This window comes from Lineus longissimus, chromosome 16, assembly GCF_910592395.1.
Source record: "Lineus longissimus chromosome 16, tnLinLong1.2, whole genome shotgun sequence".
Taxonomy (NCBI): Eukaryota; Metazoa; Nemertea; class Pilidiophora; order Heteronemertea; family Lineidae; genus Lineus; species Lineus longissimus.
In genome coordinates, this window is record NC_088323.1 from 7,258,904 (window position 1) to 7,278,011 (window position 19,108).

Consider the following 19,108-nt stretch of genomic DNA (forward strand, 5'->3'; position numbering starts at 1 on the left):
CTCATTGTCGCTGCGTAGTGCGTTCCAGTGCGTTTCAGCATACAAGACCCAAAGTAACTATACACACATTAAATGCGTACACAAGTATCGTGCCTCACCTTAAGATGGCATAGTGGGACGCCTACGAATAAACTTCTCGTTCATATATTGAAACACAATACCGTTGCCGCGGGCCTGTTTAACTCAATGCGGCCTCCCTTATTGCCTCTCTAACCGAAAACGGATACAGTTACGGTTCCGTCGTCAGCTCATTTGCATGATGTGACGACGTCGACAATCTTGATAGTATTTCTATCATTGTGGTCAACGCCATATAAGGATTGGATCGGTATTCCTCTTAAAGGCTTTTCGACTGACTCCCCATTTATGGTTGCCATGGTTACAAGCTAAGCTATATGTGTTCATAATGAAGGCCTAGCGGGATACGGTTGTTCATTCCTTCGTTAGGATCCCGCCATGTCAGACATTGATCATCTACTTCAGGTAACTGCTATTTCCCGTTTTTCGTTGTTTTTGTATATTGAACTTCCAGCGTCTTTCTCTGCTGTGTCTTGTTTCAGTTAGCCGTGTACCCTCACGGGCTACATAAAGTTTACATAGAAGTTTATGTGGAGGTTTACATAGAACTTCATGTATAGGTTTACATAGAAGTCATGTCTTCATGTGTTGTGCTTCATGTGTCGAGGCTACACATAGTCTCATCCACGGCGAAATGGCACACAGAGTTTTAAAATGATTTCAGGTAGAAAACACAAAATTTCATATTTTAACAAAACTAACTCAGTTTAAACTGATCAAAAACATTTGTTATCCAAAACCGGACAAACCATGATCAAGATTAAGCCATTTGAAACAAGATACTGATGACTTCTTCCAGACATTTTAGTCTTTTTTGCCAGCAGTGCCGTGGACAATATCAGGTGATAATGAAAATTCTTTGTGTGCCCAAATCATGACACGTGAATCAAAGAACGTGACAACGTAACGTCTGTCTAAACTTGGCCCTACCAGTATACCAACTGTAAAGGAGTGGTTTGTTTCCTAGAGTACTGTCCATAAATAACTTTTGACTGTTGTAAGGCTTGAATTTCTGGACTGGGTGAAGCAACGTCATAAAAATTTCAAAATGTCCGATAGTCGAGTGATACTCTGCCCAAATGCCATTTGTTATCTTCTTCATTAATTATTCATAACCTAATTATCTGATTGATGACGGAAAGTTAATGAACATTTCTTTGAGGACGTGAGCAGCGTGGGGGTCGTTAAGGGAACGATTAAGCTCATTTGAATAATGACTGATCACCATAGTGATACATACATCTGCTGTTAAAGGTTTGATGAAATGGTCGACAATTTTGTTTTATGTCAGAAAGTTTTTGCCAGTATTTCAACTTCATGGAATGGGACGGTATATTGAATAACGTCACAGCTTTTCCTCTAGGGCTGATATAGGAGGCCTTCCTTTACCTTGGATCAGTTTAACGTGTTGATTGTGGACAGAATTATTCACAAATGTGAAGCTATTAAAGTGAATTTTGCATGAGCAACAATGCCATTTTGTTGCCTGCATCTCAGTCGGTTTAGCAGTATGGATACCGAGTGCTATTAGTACGCAGTCTATGGACCCAGGTACGGTAGGAAAAGAGTTAAAGATTTCATTTTCTTACTTCTTTTTGTGTGTCTGTTGGGACACAGAAACGAATACGACCCAAACCCAATTTTATCAAATCGACAGTCTATTTTGTATTGCAGGGTGCCTATTCATTGCAGACTATTAGGGACATCATTATTTGGAGAATTTACTCTAAACAACATGCCTTGCAACGCGACTGATAATGCGTTACTTTAGACACTGTATAGACTTGATGAAAGAATGTCCCCATGCCTTATCCTTCCCTGTATCTCCTACATGCATTTGTCTTTCCTCGTATCATTCTAGGATGGCTTATGCACCCTAAAAATAGGCACATCAAGCACGTAGTCTATCTTGAACAACACACCACACAACAGAATTGTGATAACTCAAGACATTGTGTAAACTGGCTGACAGAATGTCCCCTTGCCTTATCCCTGTAGTTTCCTATCAATGCCTTCATTCTTTATTTCATTCTAGCATACTGACACACTTTGCACCCTAGGTATAGAAAAGTAATTTGGAGAGTCTCTCTTAATTGGTATACAATGCAACAGTCACTCAGGATTATGCATAGACTTGGTGAAAGAAGATACCCTTGCCTTATCCCTGTAGCTTTCTATCAAATGTTTGTATCTCCTCTTGTCATTGAAGGGTGCCAACACGCTATGCATCCTTAAGGTAAAGGGACATCATTTGCAAAATTCTCCTAAACAACATGCCACGCAATGCAGCCATATCAACCCAATATTATGCATAGACTTGGTGAAAGAATGTCCCCTTGCCTTATCCCTGTAGCTTCTACTCACTTTTGTCTTTCTTCGTATCATTCTAGGATGCCTACACGCTATGCACCCTGGGTATAGGGACATCATTCGGAGAGTCGATCTTAAATAACACGCCAAGAAACGCAACTGTGATAACTCAGGACTACTGTGAACTGCTACGGATTGAAAGACGAGACTTCAAGGTTTTATGGGAGGTAAGCAAAAAACTTTCTCTACGATTAACCCTCTCGCTTCGGCAGCCATTTTTGTGTCAGGGCCAGGTGCTGACGGTTGATACCAAATATATATATATATTTTCGTTTATACCAATAATAAATAGTGGAGCTTACTTTTAGCGGAACAGTAGAAACTATTCAATAGTGTCGTCATCTATACTATTTTGATGAAACTAATTATCCCCGAGTGCATTTGGCGTGTTTAGGGAGGGTGAGACCAAGTGTTTGTGAATTTATATTTTAGGAGGGCATGACGTGCTATGCACGTCACATGCACGATATGTGACCATGTTTAAGACATGCTATACACATCATCCTAAACTTCTTCCGGCTTGTTCTTCTTGTGCTTGTTCTTCTGCGTTCAGAAATTTTTAGATTCTCGGTCGACAGTCAGTCCGTTTTCAAGTTCCACCACAGAGCCCCAGAGCTTTGTGGTCAGGGTGGTGTCCCTTGACCAGTATTCCTCTCCATTCTTCATCAGGGAGCAGGTCTGAAGCCACAAAGCCTCAGAGCGTTGTGGTCAGGGTGGTGTCCCTTGACCAGTATTCCTCTCCATTCTTCATCAGGGAGCAGGTCTGAAGCCACAAAGCCTCAGAGCTTTGTGGTCAGGGTGGTGTCCCTTGACCAATATTCCACTCCATTCTTCATCAGGGAGCAGGTCTGAAGCTACAGAGCCCCAGAGCTTTGTGGTCAGGGTGGTGTCCCTTGACCAGTATTCCTCTCCATTCTTCATCAGGGAGCAGGTCTGAAGCCACAGAGCCCCAGAGCTTTGTGGTCAGGGTGGTGTCCCTTGACCAGTATTCCTCTCCATTCTACATCAGGAGTCGAGCACGAAACATCAAACAAATGATACTCAAACCTCTGATTCTGAACTAGCATTGTACTTTTCGTATGTGCCTTCCCCCATGGACATCCACCTATAAAAACAGTTTAATTAAAACCTGCCGAAAAAAGTTCCACTATCGAAATCCTGCCTTATCAATCGAGTAATTTCCTGTTTAGAATGAATACGAATAGATCAATCCTGAAATTAACATGCTATCTGATTGCATTACACTTTTTTTCGTCGTCTGACACTGACGTACAGACATGGATCGTTGCGGACACGTCGCTCGCAAATACGGAAAATTCAAATGAATTGTACGGTAGGCGAGACACCGTCGTAAGATTCTTTCGTTTTTGGGGGAATCAATCTGTTTTTGCAGAAAAATAAAATTGGCACATCTGTCGAAGGCGTCTTTGCCCGGAACTTCTTATGATGGCGAACACGAGCACGTTTTTTTGTGTTCTAGACTGATCACAAATATATTCTATAAGAGCGTGTGAATTTGAGTTTTAGTATTCACTCAAAGTTTTAGTATTCACTCAGAGTTTTAGTATTCACTCAAAGACATTTCATACTTGGCTGACATTCAAATCAGTGCCAAATCTTAGCAATATTTTTAACCCGGAAATATTTGCAGCGGGACATTTGCTGGCTGGGTATACAACTCATAAATGACTTCAAAAAGTTTTTCGATTTTTCACTTACTATAATAGACTCGACTCGAATATTACAAAACTTACTGATTGTACAGTAGTGACCTAGCAGTCATTCATCAATAAAGAATTAAGAACCACGATTAACCGCTCGTAATTCCTCGGAGACACTGCTATTGGTCATGTTAACAGACAAAGATGAAGACCCAACATGGCCGCCGCGTGATGCGACGACCAATCTGCTCGGATCTAATTGGGTCTCCTTCGGTTGTCGGGGAGAACATGAGGTTGGATTATGAAGTGATGTTTGATCTCAGATAGAGGTGATTGAGAAGCTGATCATGAAGAGGTCATGGTCGGTCAGAAGAAGATAAGTCTTTACTCTCTGTCATCGTGATAATATAGAGAGGAGCCACATAGCCTATTGGCTAACACTGCTGGCTACCACGCAATGGGGGCCAGATTCGATCCCAGGGAGAACCCAGGATTGTATTTCGTGATGAATGGGCATGGCTTTCAAGGAACGAAAATTCCTGGCTCTTCACAGTCCTTCGGATGAGACTTAAAACCGAGGTTCCTTGTATCTGCCTGGGCAAGCAAAAGACCCCCCTGGTGAGAAACATGAGTAGCTTGCGTGGACTGAGAGAGTATCCTTAATAGAGAGGTGTCCACTAAGGGAGGTTCTACTGTATATAAGGTTGTCATGAATGACACAATGCTCAGTCAATATTGGAACTCAAAGTAAAGAGAGACACTTTAGGACGGACTGACATTGCTTGGCTCCAGTTCCCTCAATCAGCCTCGAGTGATACTGTTTTCGAACGATGACAATGCTGTGACATCAATATTGGAGACAGTAGAATATATCGAATACAGTCGGTGTTCAGTCTAATAATAAAGTTAAAGGTCTAGACATAAAAATATAGGATATTGATTCCTCAACATAATTGACATCAGCTGTATCCTATATCAATTGCCTTGTCCATTTCAGTTGCTTCATATCAAGTGAAGGGATCTATATATCCTGACACACAGCGTAATGAAAACTCTCTCTAGACATCAGACCAATGTAACAAATCATTATTTCTTTGGTGAGTCCTTGTCTCCTTGCAGAGTAGGGATTGAGTTCATCCTCCTTGCGCAGGACTGGAACTCTATTTATCGACTCCATCATTTCGTCTCTGCTCCAATTGGTCTTTTAGGGCAACACCATTGCCATCTTCAGGGCAAGGCAGGAACTGAAAAAAAATGGTTAAATATCATGTTAGAGCTATTCTGACTTGGGAATTTTATTTTTGGGGGTCATTTTTCAACCGAAAAATGAAATATAGTAAAGGAGTGTAGCTAACATAACTCTATTGATTCAAGAAGACCTTGTCTTGGAGAAGCTACTGCAAAAGACCTTATGCAGCAATCTCTTATACTTTTTTTCTGGGGGTCTGAAGAAGGGTGGGTGTTTTGGGGTGAAACACCGCACGTGAAGGTGTTAAAAATGTTTTGTCTTCATTAGGAAGATCCTGCGATGAGGTAAACATCTATTCAGGTGTTTGTCTAACACAGTGCAGCTGCTGCAACTCAAACAAACGCTTCGCGTATAAATTGTTGAAAGTCTGCATGGGGTCGCCACAATCAGCAGGGTCTCCCATCTGTTCGCGATAGTCAACAGGCATCTTTGTAATTTTTTCAAAGGAAAAGACTGCTTTTGAGATAATATCCCTCCGTAGTGTTGTGACACCTTATCTTTTGTCGTTTACTGAATATGGGAATCAAGTTGGCAAATCATGTTCGCCAGGACCATGGAAAGAGTTAAAGGCCTGCACCATTTGTTAGAAATTTGTTACTTGTAATTGCATTTGAAATTTTCCAATTATGTCAATTTCAGCATTGCTGTTGTGTTGACAGATATACAAGAGCTATACATACCAAGTTTCAGCATAGTTGCATGCATGATAACTGCACTATGGAACAGAAAAAAATGCATTTCTATTTTCCTGACCCACTCTTACACTAACAGCATAGTCCTTTAAGACGGCATAAAAATCAGCTCGAGGGCAGGGTGAGATGTCATGAATAGTGGAATAACAAAAATCGATAGATGCATTTAAAAACAAACACATTACCCGGCAGGACCTGGCCGCTTATGGTCAATCTGCACGGGACGTTGAAACACGAAACGTCACGGGACTGGGAAGATCATAAGAGTTATTTCACTTCGGACAGGATATTAAAAGTTCACGTATGCGCCAATCAAGATCATTTTCTGATCGTTTGGCGTGGTTTGTGGATCAGTGTTGGATCTGAGCACAGGATGTTAGTTGTATGATAGGATATTATATCTGAGCATTGGATGTGTGGCAAGGCCCTCATTTAGCATTGACTGATAGCGATATTTGAAAAGTGGACAAAGTTAAAGGACTATTGGAACTACCCTTAGTTAGTAGTTACGGTGAAAGGATGCGCAAATAGCGATTTATATCGCTGTCCTGTGCAACAAAACGCTCTGTTGTCTGTTTGATATTGGTTTCTGGACGCTGCTGTCAGCGCTTCTTGTCGCTTGTAATTATGATCACAGGTCCCAGCAATTTCGATCAATGGTTTGGGTGCACTTTAGTGTTGGCGGTTGCGGTGGACAAAAGATATGATTATCGCACTTGGAAATGGTATTCTCCAGGGAGTATTCCTCCTCCAAGGCAGGATGAGCGCCCATCGCAGGGTTCTCATGATTCTCACTTTGTGGGGTCCTTTTCTTTCCCTGGCAGAGACCCCAGGTACAAGGAACCTCGCTTTTACATCTCATTTTAAGGGCTGTGATGAGCCAGGAATTTTAGTTTCTTGTTCGTTTCCTGTTCTTCCTGTCTTATCAAGAACCCTCTATTGGTAGGCAGCAGTGCTAACCACCAGGCTAACTGTAAGGCTATGAGGCTCCTCAGTTCCGTTGACGAAAATTGTTGGCCTTTGGGGTCCTTACGAAAAAATGCTAAAAAATCTGAAACAAACAGCTAGGCCTTATATATGGTTGACTGGGTGTCAAAAATTTTTATGTTAGGCCAACTAGGCCCTGCGGGAAAAAAAGTACAAGTGGATCTCTTAATCATAGGTATTTTACTCTTGGGTGAATAAATAGCAAACGATCAAAAATTAAGGCCATTTTCGGCTCCTAATTATGAACTGTCCTTCAGAATTGTTTACTTTCCACCCAACATGGAATTTATGGACAATTGAGACTAGTTTGTTTTATCATTTGAGAAGATTTGATGATAATCTGAGGTATGCTCTCTGTGGAAAAGTGGATTTGTAATACAGTTGTTTACTGGATTAGTGGATTAGAGGATCAGAGATTACGTCGACCGTTTTGAGGACGAGCTTGTGGATAGCACAGTCGTTTGACAAACGCAGTAAAAGGAAGGATAGCTATGACAGTGTTTATGACTGTTTACGCGAGGATTATGATAGGATCAGATAATTATGATAGGATCTACATGTATTACTGGATTTTATAGAATTTATTTATTCATAGTATTGATTTATTATAATTTTGGGCATCTGCAAATACTTGAAAATGTTTGATAGGTCCAGTAGACAAGAAGATGTCTTTCGCACACAACTAGGTTTCTACAAGCTCCGCCTCGATGTCAAACATAAGCCCTATTGTTGTAGCTAGACGTTTTTATTCTCCTATATCAGCGCTTGCTCTGCATTTGGAGGTGCTGTTCTCCAGTTTCCTCCCCCAAGACAGGATAAGCAACTTTGTGTGCCACTTTGGTTAAGCGGCAGTTGTGTTTATTGGCCTAGTGGCTCTGTCTTTGACCCCATGTTGCGTCCAGTGGCAGCCACTGTTGTTTCTGACTTGGTTGGGTCCTTTCCTCGTCCTGACATCGACACCACATTCAAGGAACCTCGATTTTACGTCTCAATCGAAGGGTTCACACCTGTGGTCGAACCTAGGCCACGCTAGCCAAGTGTTCAAGCCACTTAATCACACCATTCCGACAAAATGGTTTCACGTCTTTTGTCCCTGGTACGTTTGGCAACTTGGGCTCTATCTGTGGGACGTTTGGCAACATTTTTATCCATTGGATGTTTGGCAGCTTGGGCTCTATCTGTTGGACATTTGGCAGCTTGGGTGTTTATCCACTGGATGTTTGGCAGCTTGGGCTCTATCTGTGGGATGTTTGGCAACTTGGGTGTTTATCCACTGGATGTTTGGCAGCTTGGGCTCTATCTGTGGGATGTTTGGCAACTTGGGTGTTTATCCACTGGATGTTTGGCAGCTTGGGCTCTATCTGTGGGACGTTTGGCAACTTTGGTGTTTATCCACTGGATGTTTGGCAGCTTGGGCTCTCTCTGTGGGACATTTGGCAGTTTGGGTGTTTATCCACTGGATGTTTGGCAACTTGGGCTCTATTTGTGTAACGTTTGGCAACTTGGGCTTCATCCGTGGGACGTTTGGCAAGTTGAGATTTTTCTGTCAGACAATTGGCAGCTTGTGTTTTAGCCGTGGAATGTTTGACAACATGGGTTTTATCCATTTGGCATTGTAGTGAAGATGCTTAGAGACATTTCTACCTTTATATAAAAAACGTATTCTCAAATATGTGGTCATTGTCCCAATCCTGGAGAATCAGATTCAAGCCATTACTGCTTGTTTACATATAAAACCACTAATGCATTCAGCTATATTGGACTTTCAATGTGTTTTTCTGTAGCACAAGGTGTGACATCACATCGATCGCACAGGGTGTCATCCGACATTACCGGAGGAGGCTCGTCAGATCAATATATTTGATTAGCTGGCCTGAGCGCAAACATATGTTGTGTATGACAACGCGGGCAGCTAGCATAACACTGTGATTGAAGCACAAGACCACGTATTGTCCGGAGTATTGTTTTCAATTCAAACTTTTGCGAAATTTCTTGCGGATTGTGCTCTCAGGCCTGCGCAGGGATCATATTCTTATCAATGACAGATTTGCTGAGATGTATGACAAAACTGATGAGATTTAGACCTGACATTAGACTGAGAGACGTATTGTCTAAAAAAGTTGTTTTTGGAGCTGTTGTCTTGTTGTGTACAGGGTATGTTTGATTTGAATATGTGCCAAAAATATTTCTGGTGGATTCGTAGATGGGCTTAGCGGCTGACATATGTTGTGTGTGAGATCAGGTCATTGGTAGCTTGATCTAAGCTGTAATTGGAAGAGACTGCTGTATTGTTTTGTCATGGGTTAGGTGTCAGTCAGCTTTCGACATTATGACATTCCATCAAGGGCAAAATTTCTCAGTACATTTTTACATATAGTCCAGTGTCCAGTCGAATTTAACATAAAGTTCCATGGCATTCATTGAATTTGCTCCGTTAATTTACCTAGCACACACATCCGACTGCCATGATGAATTAAGTCATGTTACTAGGCCAAGAAAAAACCTACTCATTAAGTCTGGTCTGTAGGTATCACTTCTGGATCATCAAAGGACACACCATGCATTATCTATATAAGTCTGTTTCTGTACTAATTCACAAGTCATGTATGACATCGGTTCTGGATGAGTCTTTATTCGGAAACATTTCTTAATTCAGACACTCTGAGTCTGAATTCAGACTCCAAGCCCAAATCAAGAAACTCTGGAGAGAGAGTCCAAAGTTGGAATCCTTCACTGAAAACACAAATTGGGTAGTGAAAACATTGGATCAGGAGGTACCTCACGTTATTGATAGATAGCTGTGAATATCAATTTCAAAGTGGCGGCTTTTCATTCCCTGGCGTAATTTTTGAGAATTTAAAAAGAAGAAGTTTACAGTGCTTTTTTCTGTACATTTATTTCTGCCCGAATAGAAAATGAAGGAGTCTTTATGTAGACTCGGGAGTCCGAATTCGGGACTCATTTAGGGAATCTTAATTCAGACTCTTGAGTCTGAAAAAGGAAACGTCTCTGAATGAAGACTCGTCCAGAACTGACATATGCCGCAGACTGTAGCAATGACATTTGTATTCTGCAGAATGATTCTCTTCGTTTGCTATGTGCATTTCAGGATTTAATCAAGGTTTAATTAAGGCAATATCTCAGTATCGGTCGCAAAGAGAGGATCGTATCTCATGAGAGTTGTATGTGATGTGAATTCTGGACGCTGTATCTATGCTTCTTATCTCATCAGTATTCTGCATCTGCCAAAAACTTTTGGTTACATTTTGTCTCGTTTTCACAGTTTGACTGTGCTAAAGTGTTCTTGCAGTGAGGCATTTGAGGGCAGGTGGCTCATTGAGTAGAGTTTGCATTGAGGCATTTGAGGGAAGGTGACACATTGAGCAGAGTTTGCAGTGAGGCATTTGAGGGCAAGTGAGACATTGGGCTTGGCTTCCAGTGAGGCATTTGAGGGGAGGTGACACATTGAGCTTGGCTTCCAGTGTGGCATTTGAGGGCAGGTGACACATTGGGCTTGGCTTCCAGTGAGGCATTTGAGGGAGGGTGTCACATTGAGTAGTGTTTCCAGTGCGGCATTTGAGGGGAGGTGACACATTGAGCTTGGCTTTCAGTGAGGCATTTGAGGGAGGGTGTCACATTGAGTAGTGTTTCCAGTGCGGCATTTGAGGGGAGGTGACACATTGAGCTTGGCTTCCAGTGTGGCATTTGAGGGCAGGTAGCTCACTGAGCAAAGTTTTTCTTAATCTAAATTGTTTTGTTTCTCCATTCCCTATTTAAACTGATACAGAAGGAACATCAACAGTGACTTTGCCTAATTAGTACCTTTGACTGATTTGACCTTTGACTCACTATGTAATGAGGGCCTACAAATTATTTGCAAGTGATTTTGGACCATATTCAATGATGAATCCACATAAACCATGGATATGACTCTGAGATCTGAGTACAATGGGACACCAACTTATAGACATTTCAGACGAGTCGAGGAGCAATGTGATTAAAGATGACTTTTCTGAACCATAGGATACTGATATATGTGCAAAATGTTTCCCGGAAAATCTGCCGGTTACTCGCTGGTTCGTGCGAAGCCGACCATTGTCAAAGTCGGCGATGTGGAACTACAGGTGAGGTTTTCAGGCCATTTTCAACCTCACTCCCATACGAGATTATGTTTTGCTTTTTGCTCACAGTTTAACCCTTTCGCTGCAGGTGACGGGTATACAATGTAGCACGTCATGTACATGGGCCTATATCCCAAATTGCCGAGAATCTCATCAGGCCTTTCAGTTTGCCGAGCTTGCCTGTCCTGGGAAAGGAATTGTTTTAATAAAATTAGAAAAACTGTGTTGTTGGGTCTTTCAACGAAATATTGTTGTGTTCATCTGTCGATAAGCATGATTTGCATCAAATAAAAAGAAAAAAGTATTGCTGGTTTGTCCTATGGAAAGCGAACAAATTGTAAAATATGCATGGATGGATTTTGTGCGGGCACCACAGGGTAACCGGCTGGTTAATTTACCTCGAAATTTAGTGCATATGATGACATATTGTTCATGTTACCAGATGTACACACTGTTTGTTTAGAAAATTTACCAACGAGTGCCCATTTTGGATGTTTTTCTTGTGAGGCAGCCATTCTCCCAGGCCTCAAGGAACACTTTCCAGGGCAGCCTGCTCGGTAAGTTGGAAGGCCTGTTAAGATGCTCGGCAATCGGGGAATTCTTTCTCCAGGGTTTTTTTATGGTGCACTTTTCATCAAAAGTATAAATTTACAAGTTATCATTTCTCATAATGTTTAAGGTGAATATTTGACATATCGAACATGTCAAAACACAAAACTAGTTAGCTTATTTTGAAAACAATGGTTACTGAGGGTTTAACTCTTTCACTATAAGGTCATTGTTTTATTAATCAAGTATGTTCAAACAAGTTGGAGACGCTTGATTGGCAAGTGTAATTACCGTATTTTGCTGCGTATAAAACGCACCGGGGTATAAAGCGCACCCATTGAGTCCGTAGACAAAATCCAGACATAAGGCGCACCTACGTATAACACGCAGTACATTTTACACTTCTGAGATGCCCGCTGCCTATCTTTCCTTCGTAAAAGCCTCGCTTTGATGTTAAATCATGGCGGCACACGATCAGCTGATTTATCGATTTGGATTTATCTCGCATCCACGCTCTGAATATTGCCGCTAAGGACCCTCAAAAACATTTATAGAAGTAACTGAAATGATAATGAGGATACTAATATGTATTGCGTACAGAACAGGCGAGTTAGCATCGGTGAACTATGCAAAGTGCATCGATATTCCCCGATTTTTCTTTCGTGCAAAAATATAAAATGCGCCGACTTGGTTGCGAGCCAAAAAAGCCGTCAAAAGAAATGAGTTGATGGAAAAATCTTGTGATCATTCGGTGGCTTCCTAGGGCTAGGCCATAGATAACACGCACCTTCGTATAACGCGCACCCCCCGATTTTAGGGCTTTCATGGGTCAAAAAGCTGCGCCTTATACGCAGCAAAATACGGTAGTATAAGTCTTTCAATCAGAAACATGTTTGATTTGTCAAAGTTTGTATTATGTCTCCTTGGTGATTTTGTGTTGTTATAGTTTTCATGGTAAATCAAAGATTGTACATGGTCATTCAGGTTTGGACTCCAGACTGGGAACACACATATTTGGACTTCCAATCTGTATTTGTAATTGTAACTGTCAATGTATTTGCTTTCATGAAAGTTTATTGAATTAGAAGAAGTGAACAGAACCTACAGGACTCTAATTTATTTCTACAGCTAGTCTCCTTTTCCCCCATAATAGTTTCTCCGTTTCTGCGAACATTCTGACACGTTTTCCTGCCGACAATGATCATGAAAAAGTGCATCGTGTAGGTGTTAATTTAATGTTTCCACGGCCATGGGCAGAATATCACATAACGGGATTTGTGCCCATTACTGCGACTGCATTAGTTGGAAAAATATCTTCCCCTGCCGTGGGATACTGTGGGCAGTAATGGGAACTTGTAATAGTTTTGTTCAAACTAATTACTTTCTCCCGATATAATTACAAAGACAGGTTGTACCTCAATTCTAACATATCGTAATTATTTTTCCCCGAAACACATTTATTGAAAAGTTATCGCTTCGGGGTCGGGTGGGCGTTGCATTGTGAGTGCAAGGTATGTCATATTGTTTCTCAGGACCTCATGTTAAACATTTTATTCAGGTAATTATCGTCCATGCATGAGTATTTCACCAGGTTGTGGGAGGCAAATGTACGGTGGCCCATAGAGGACATGCGTTTATTTTCAATATAATAGAAAATTTTTCTTTTTACAATGTGCTTTTTTCTCTCAAATTACAACCGCCGTCGGATTTATTTCTCACCGCCGAAAAAATAATTTCCACCGCCGGGTAAAAAATAATAATTCCCACCACCGCCAAGGAAAATAATATCGACCGCGGTGGAAATTAATATCCACCACGGTGGAAATAATAACCACCCGGTGTCAATAACGAATTAGCTCCCGCGGTGGATATTATTTCCACCGCGGTCGATATTAATTTCCACCGCGGTGGTGGGAATTATTATCTTTTACCCGGCAAAAAAAAACACATTGTAAAAAAAAAATTCTATTATATTGAAAATAAACGCATGTCCTCTATGGGTCACCGTACAAATGGCCTCAAAATGCACCATTCCATATTTACGTCAACGCTGCAGTTACATATCAGTGAATTTTCGACGAAGGTTTGTTTTGAAGTCGGTGTAGACTTCAAAACAGCCTGCAGCACCATTTTGATGCAGTCTCAGGCCCAAGGCCTGAATGAACCAATAATCATTTTAATTTCAGAGCTCAGACGAAGTTTCTCAGGGCATCTCGGGTTATCTGTGAGGTTCCCAATTTTGATCATGTTTCCTTACTTTCTCGTTCCAGAGATACAAGCAGCTTATGGAAGGAGTTGTCACTCCTTTGCCCACGCTTCAGAAATCGGGTAGGTCCACTACACATGACATAACGTCCTGTACGACGTCAGATTGCAACGCAGCACTATGCATTTTGATGTCAAAACGGCAACGTTAGATTGCAACACTACGCTACACATTATGATGTCAAAACGGCAACGTTAGATTGCAACACTGCGCTACACATTATGATGTCAAAACGGCAACGTTAGATTGCAACACAGCGCTACGCATTATGATGTCAAAACGGCAACGTTAGATTGCAACACAGCGCTACGCATTATGATTCAAAACGGCAACGTTAGATTGCAACACAGCGCTACGCATTATGATTCAAAACGGCAACGTTAGATTGCAACACAGCGCTATGCATTATGATTCAAAACGGCAACGTTAGATTGCAACACTGCGCTACGCATTATGATTCAAAACGGCAATGTTAGATTGCAACACAGCGCTACGCATTATGATTCAAAACGGCAACGTTAGATTGCAACACAGCGCTACGCATTATGATTCAAAACGGCAACGTTAGATTGCAACACAGCGCTACGCATTATGATTCAAAACGGCAACGTTAGATTGCAACACAGCGCTACGCATTATGATTCAAAACGGCAACGTTAGATTGCAACACAGCGCTACGCATTATGATTCAAAACGGCAACGTTAGATTGCAACACAGCGCTACGCATTATGATTCAACACGGCAACGTTAGATTGCAACACAGCGCTACGCATTATGATTCAAAACGGCAACGTTAGATTGCAACACTGCGCTACGCATTATGATTTAAAACGGCAACGTTAGATTGCAACACAGCGCTACGCATTATGATTCAAAACGGCAACGTTAGATTGCAACACAGCGCTACGCATTATGATTCAAAACGGCAACGTTAGATTGCAACACAGCGCTACACATTATGATTCAAAACGGCAACGTTAGATTGCAACACTGCGCTACGCATTATGATTTAAAACGGCAACGTTAGATTGCAACACTGCGCTATACATTATGATGTCAAAACGGCAAGCATGCGCTCTCCTGGTTGGCAAAACATGTTTTTGCGAGCCATTCGATCGGCTTGATGGAACTGGTTGAAAATTTTATTGAGTAAAGAATTCGGGCAGTTCTATCAATGCGCTTGATCCAATAGGTAAACTGACGGCCTATAATACCATCAAAAATATATAAGCTTGACTTATAAATTTTTGATACCATGAAATGCATTTTATCAAGCAGTGTTATTTTAGTTGATTTATTTGAGAAATGTACTCTGTGAGAAAAATACAGAGAAACCAACAGGGGGAATGGAAATTGAATATGAGAGTAAGAATAACCTTTAAAAGCCCCCTATTGTCAGAAAGCGGTACTCGGAACTAGGTAAGGTGCTGTAAGATTGCTTCACATTCTAAGTATATCAATTCTTTTTATGATTGATACCAAGGAAATTAGAAATGAAATAAATTATGACACAATGACCCAGCCTAAGCCATCTCTAGATTGCCATGTTGTCCACAGAGATGCTGCAAGGTAAAGGGAATGTCATTTTTGTCTCTCAGACATATGGGATTGCTAAACTTTAGAAAGTGTGAACTATCGACTTTTTTGGCCGCCCTTGGGACATCGGGGATTTTTAGTAATGGATGAGACAGACTTCTCCAGGGGTTTGATATCAAAGAAATAGTTTGGCTCGGCGCTATTGCTATGGTTCAGTGTGACTTGGTTTTGGATAGACAGGATTTTAGGTGATTCTTTTGTCAGTTTGAAGTGTACAGTCCAAATCACAATTGACATCCCTTAAATCTTGTCAGTGGTGGGTCACTGAAGTGCTAACCACTGTGTAGGGGGCACAATATATGCACAACCTTCGCGAAACATAGCACGTTAATGACATGCTACTTGGCGTGTATGTTGTGCGTAACTGACGCTGAGCAGAAGGGATGTCAATTGTGACTTGGACTGTAGTTGATTCCCTAGATCTTGCCTGCAACAGCAGACAGTAACTCTTTTTCCTAAAGGAACAACGACAAATGGTTAAAAGGCAAGAAGTTGTCTTTGATCATAAACATGATAAAAGGGTTTGCTGGAACGTGTTGGATAGTATAGTAGAACCTCTCTTGGCGGACACCTCTATTAAGGACAACCTCTCTATTAAGGACACCAGTTTTAGCCCCAAAGTGGTTGTTTCCATTCAATTTGAACTCTCTAATCAGGACACCTCTCTATTAAGGACAGCACTTGTCAGTCACGAGGGTGTCCTTAATAGAGAGTTTCTGCTGTATCTGCAGTCAACTTAATTTGTCTTCATCAATCCTCTCCAATGGCAGTTTTGTGTCGCAAACTTTCATCACCTTTGATAAAACATGATATAGTCGTCCCGTTAATTGCCTCTTAGAAGAGCATCATGGGAATTACTGTTGCATTTTGGGATACTCCATCTATCAGTCGCAGATGGTGTGACGCGAGTTGAAATTTGTTCATAATCACTAATGTTAATGAAGAATTTTAAGACCGATTTTTTTCATGAAATGCATATACTTCATTCAAATGTCGCCATCTATACTATTAGCATGAAACTAATTATCCCAGAGTGCGTTTGGCGTGTTTAGAGAGGGTGCGACCACGTGGACATCCTATAAACGTCACCCACTTTGTATGGGACATGTACAGTTCATGATGTGCTATTCACGTCATCTTCAGCGAAAGGGTTAATGTTGTCATTGTGACAAGTGAAACGTTAACCATGACAAATGACACATGAATCCTATATAACATGTCGATTTCACCATGACTAATAACACGTGAATCCTGTATATAAACCTTACATGTCGATTTCACCAATCACCATGTGTACCCTGCACGCTCGCGCAAGCGATGTTTTTCAAATGCGTTATACTTCCAGACGCTGCCAAGAAGGCAACCCAGAACTCGACCATGCCGAAGTCCACATCATCGCCTTCCAAGCTGCCCCCTGGTGGCAAGACCCAGACAGGAAAGAATGAGTCACCCTTCAACCCTGCTGCTCCAATCACTCCAGTGAGTATTCAATCATTGTTTGCTCTTCTGAGCTTTTGTTTTAAAAATATTGAGTTGAGAGCCGAACATCAGTTTTTAGCTCACCTCTGGGGAGCTTATACGATACTGTGGCATCCGTCGTCATTCGTTAGTGGAGCACGTTTCGTCACCACTAGGGCAAGATGTCTTAAACTTGGTGTGATGGTAGCTTTGGGCAATATGCCCAGAGGCATTTTTCTTTTTCGCGATATGACCTACTTTCTGGCCTCCAGGCGGCCATCTTGGAAATTGGTTTTTTGCCTTTTTGAAGGCATTGGTGATATGCTCTTTTGCTGACTGATGGCATTGGTGATATGCTCCTTTGATAACTGATGGCAGTGGTGATATGCTCCTTTGATAACTGATGGCATTGGTGATATGCTCCTTTGATAACTGATGGCAGTGGTGATATGCTCCTTTGATAACTGATGGCATTGGTGATATGCTCCTTTGATAACTGATGGCATTGGTGATATGCTCCTTTGATAACTGATGGCAGTGGTGATATGCTCTTTTGATAACTGGTGGCATTGGTGATATGCTCCTTTGATAACTGATGGCATTGGTGATATGCTCCTTTGATAACTGATGGCATTGGTGATATGCTCCTTTGATAACTGATGGCAGTGGTGATATGCTCTTTTGATAACTGGTGGCATTGGTGATATGCTCTTTTGCTAACTGATGGCATTGGTCAGATATGCTCTTTTGCCAACTGCTGGTGTTGGTGATATGCTTTTTAGCTCACCTCTTAGCAGAGGTGAGCTTATCCCATACCGTGGCGTCCGTCGTCCGTCGTCGTCGTCGTCCGTTAGCAGGGCACGTTTCGTAACTGTTAGAGCTATTGAGTTGAAACTTGGTACACATGTACCCTTATGTAATGACACCTTGGAGACTAAGTTTCAATCCGATTCGTTTCATGGTTTGGCCACCAGGGGGCCAAACATTAAAAGTGAAAATATGCAATATCTCCCTTAATAGTAGTCGGGAAATTTTGAAAAAAATATGGTAGGTACTTCTAGCAAAGGTGCATCATATATCCTCCGGGTTTTTGATTTGACCTCCTTTTCAAGGTCACAGAGGTCAAATGGTGTAAATTGGTCATTAGGATGTAACGATGGCACGTTTCTAAACTGCAATGACTATTGATACCAAATTTGGTACACATTTACCCCTTAGTCAGGTGATCTTAGGGACCAAAGTTTGGTCCAATATGATTCACCACTTGACCACCAGGGGGCAAAATCCAAAAACCTTAAAAATGTGATTATTCCTTAACTTCTTGCCCGATTGCCACCAATTTGATATCATGGGTACATCTAACCACCATACAGTATATGTCACACAGGTTTTTAATTTGACCTTCTTGTCAAGGTCACAGAGGTCAAATGGCATAAATTCGCCGTCAGGCCGTAACTATGGCACGTTTCTTAACTGCAATGACTATTGATCACAAATTAAGTACACATGTACCCCTTGGTTAGGTGATCTCAGGTACCGAAGTTTGGTGCGATCTGATTTGCCGTTTGGCCTCCAGGGAGGGGGCCAAATCCTAAATTCTTCAAAATGCCATTATACCTAGTAATGACTTGCCCGATTGGCACCAATTTTATATCATAGGTGCATCTAATTCTAACAACCATTCAATGTGTCACCCGGGTCTTCTTTGATTTGACCTACTTTTCAAGGTCACAGAGGTCGAATGTACTGTAAATTGGCCATTTTGGGGAAATTGTAATTGCTTGGACCTACATCAATCCTAACACTACATGACACAATACCATGCTCTTTATCCATCTTTCCTCCACATGAGGTGAGCACAATGGCCCTGGCCATTTCATTAAAAAATTCCCTCAAGTCATCATTATTGTCGCATAAATGGGTGTAAGCCGTTGGAACTATATATATACGTTTATCTCGCTCCGTAAAGTACATATCTATAACGCAAGTGATGACCCGCGCTATTTCCATCTGATAATACTCTCACAGAGACTATTATAAAGTTAATCCTGCAATTATTAATAGACCTTTCACACACATT

At 41.4% G+C, this 19,108-nt stretch overlaps 1 protein-coding gene across 1 annotated transcript in view; it reads left to right on the forward strand.

Moving 5' to 3' along the window:
- The window catches only part of LOC135500810 (rap guanine nucleotide exchange factor 4-like), a 142,105-nt gene that overhangs the window by 92,761 nt on the left and 30,236 nt on the right, over positions 1-19,108 (forward strand). The window contains exons 5-7 of the mRNA XM_064792462.1: positions 2,469-2,615; positions 13,978-14,035; positions 16,916-17,049. Coding sequence (XP_064648532.1) covers positions 2,469-2,615; positions 13,978-14,035; positions 16,916-17,049 — 339 coding nt within the window. The remainder of the gene's footprint in view (positions 1-2,468; positions 2,616-13,977; positions 14,036-16,915; positions 17,050-19,108) is intronic.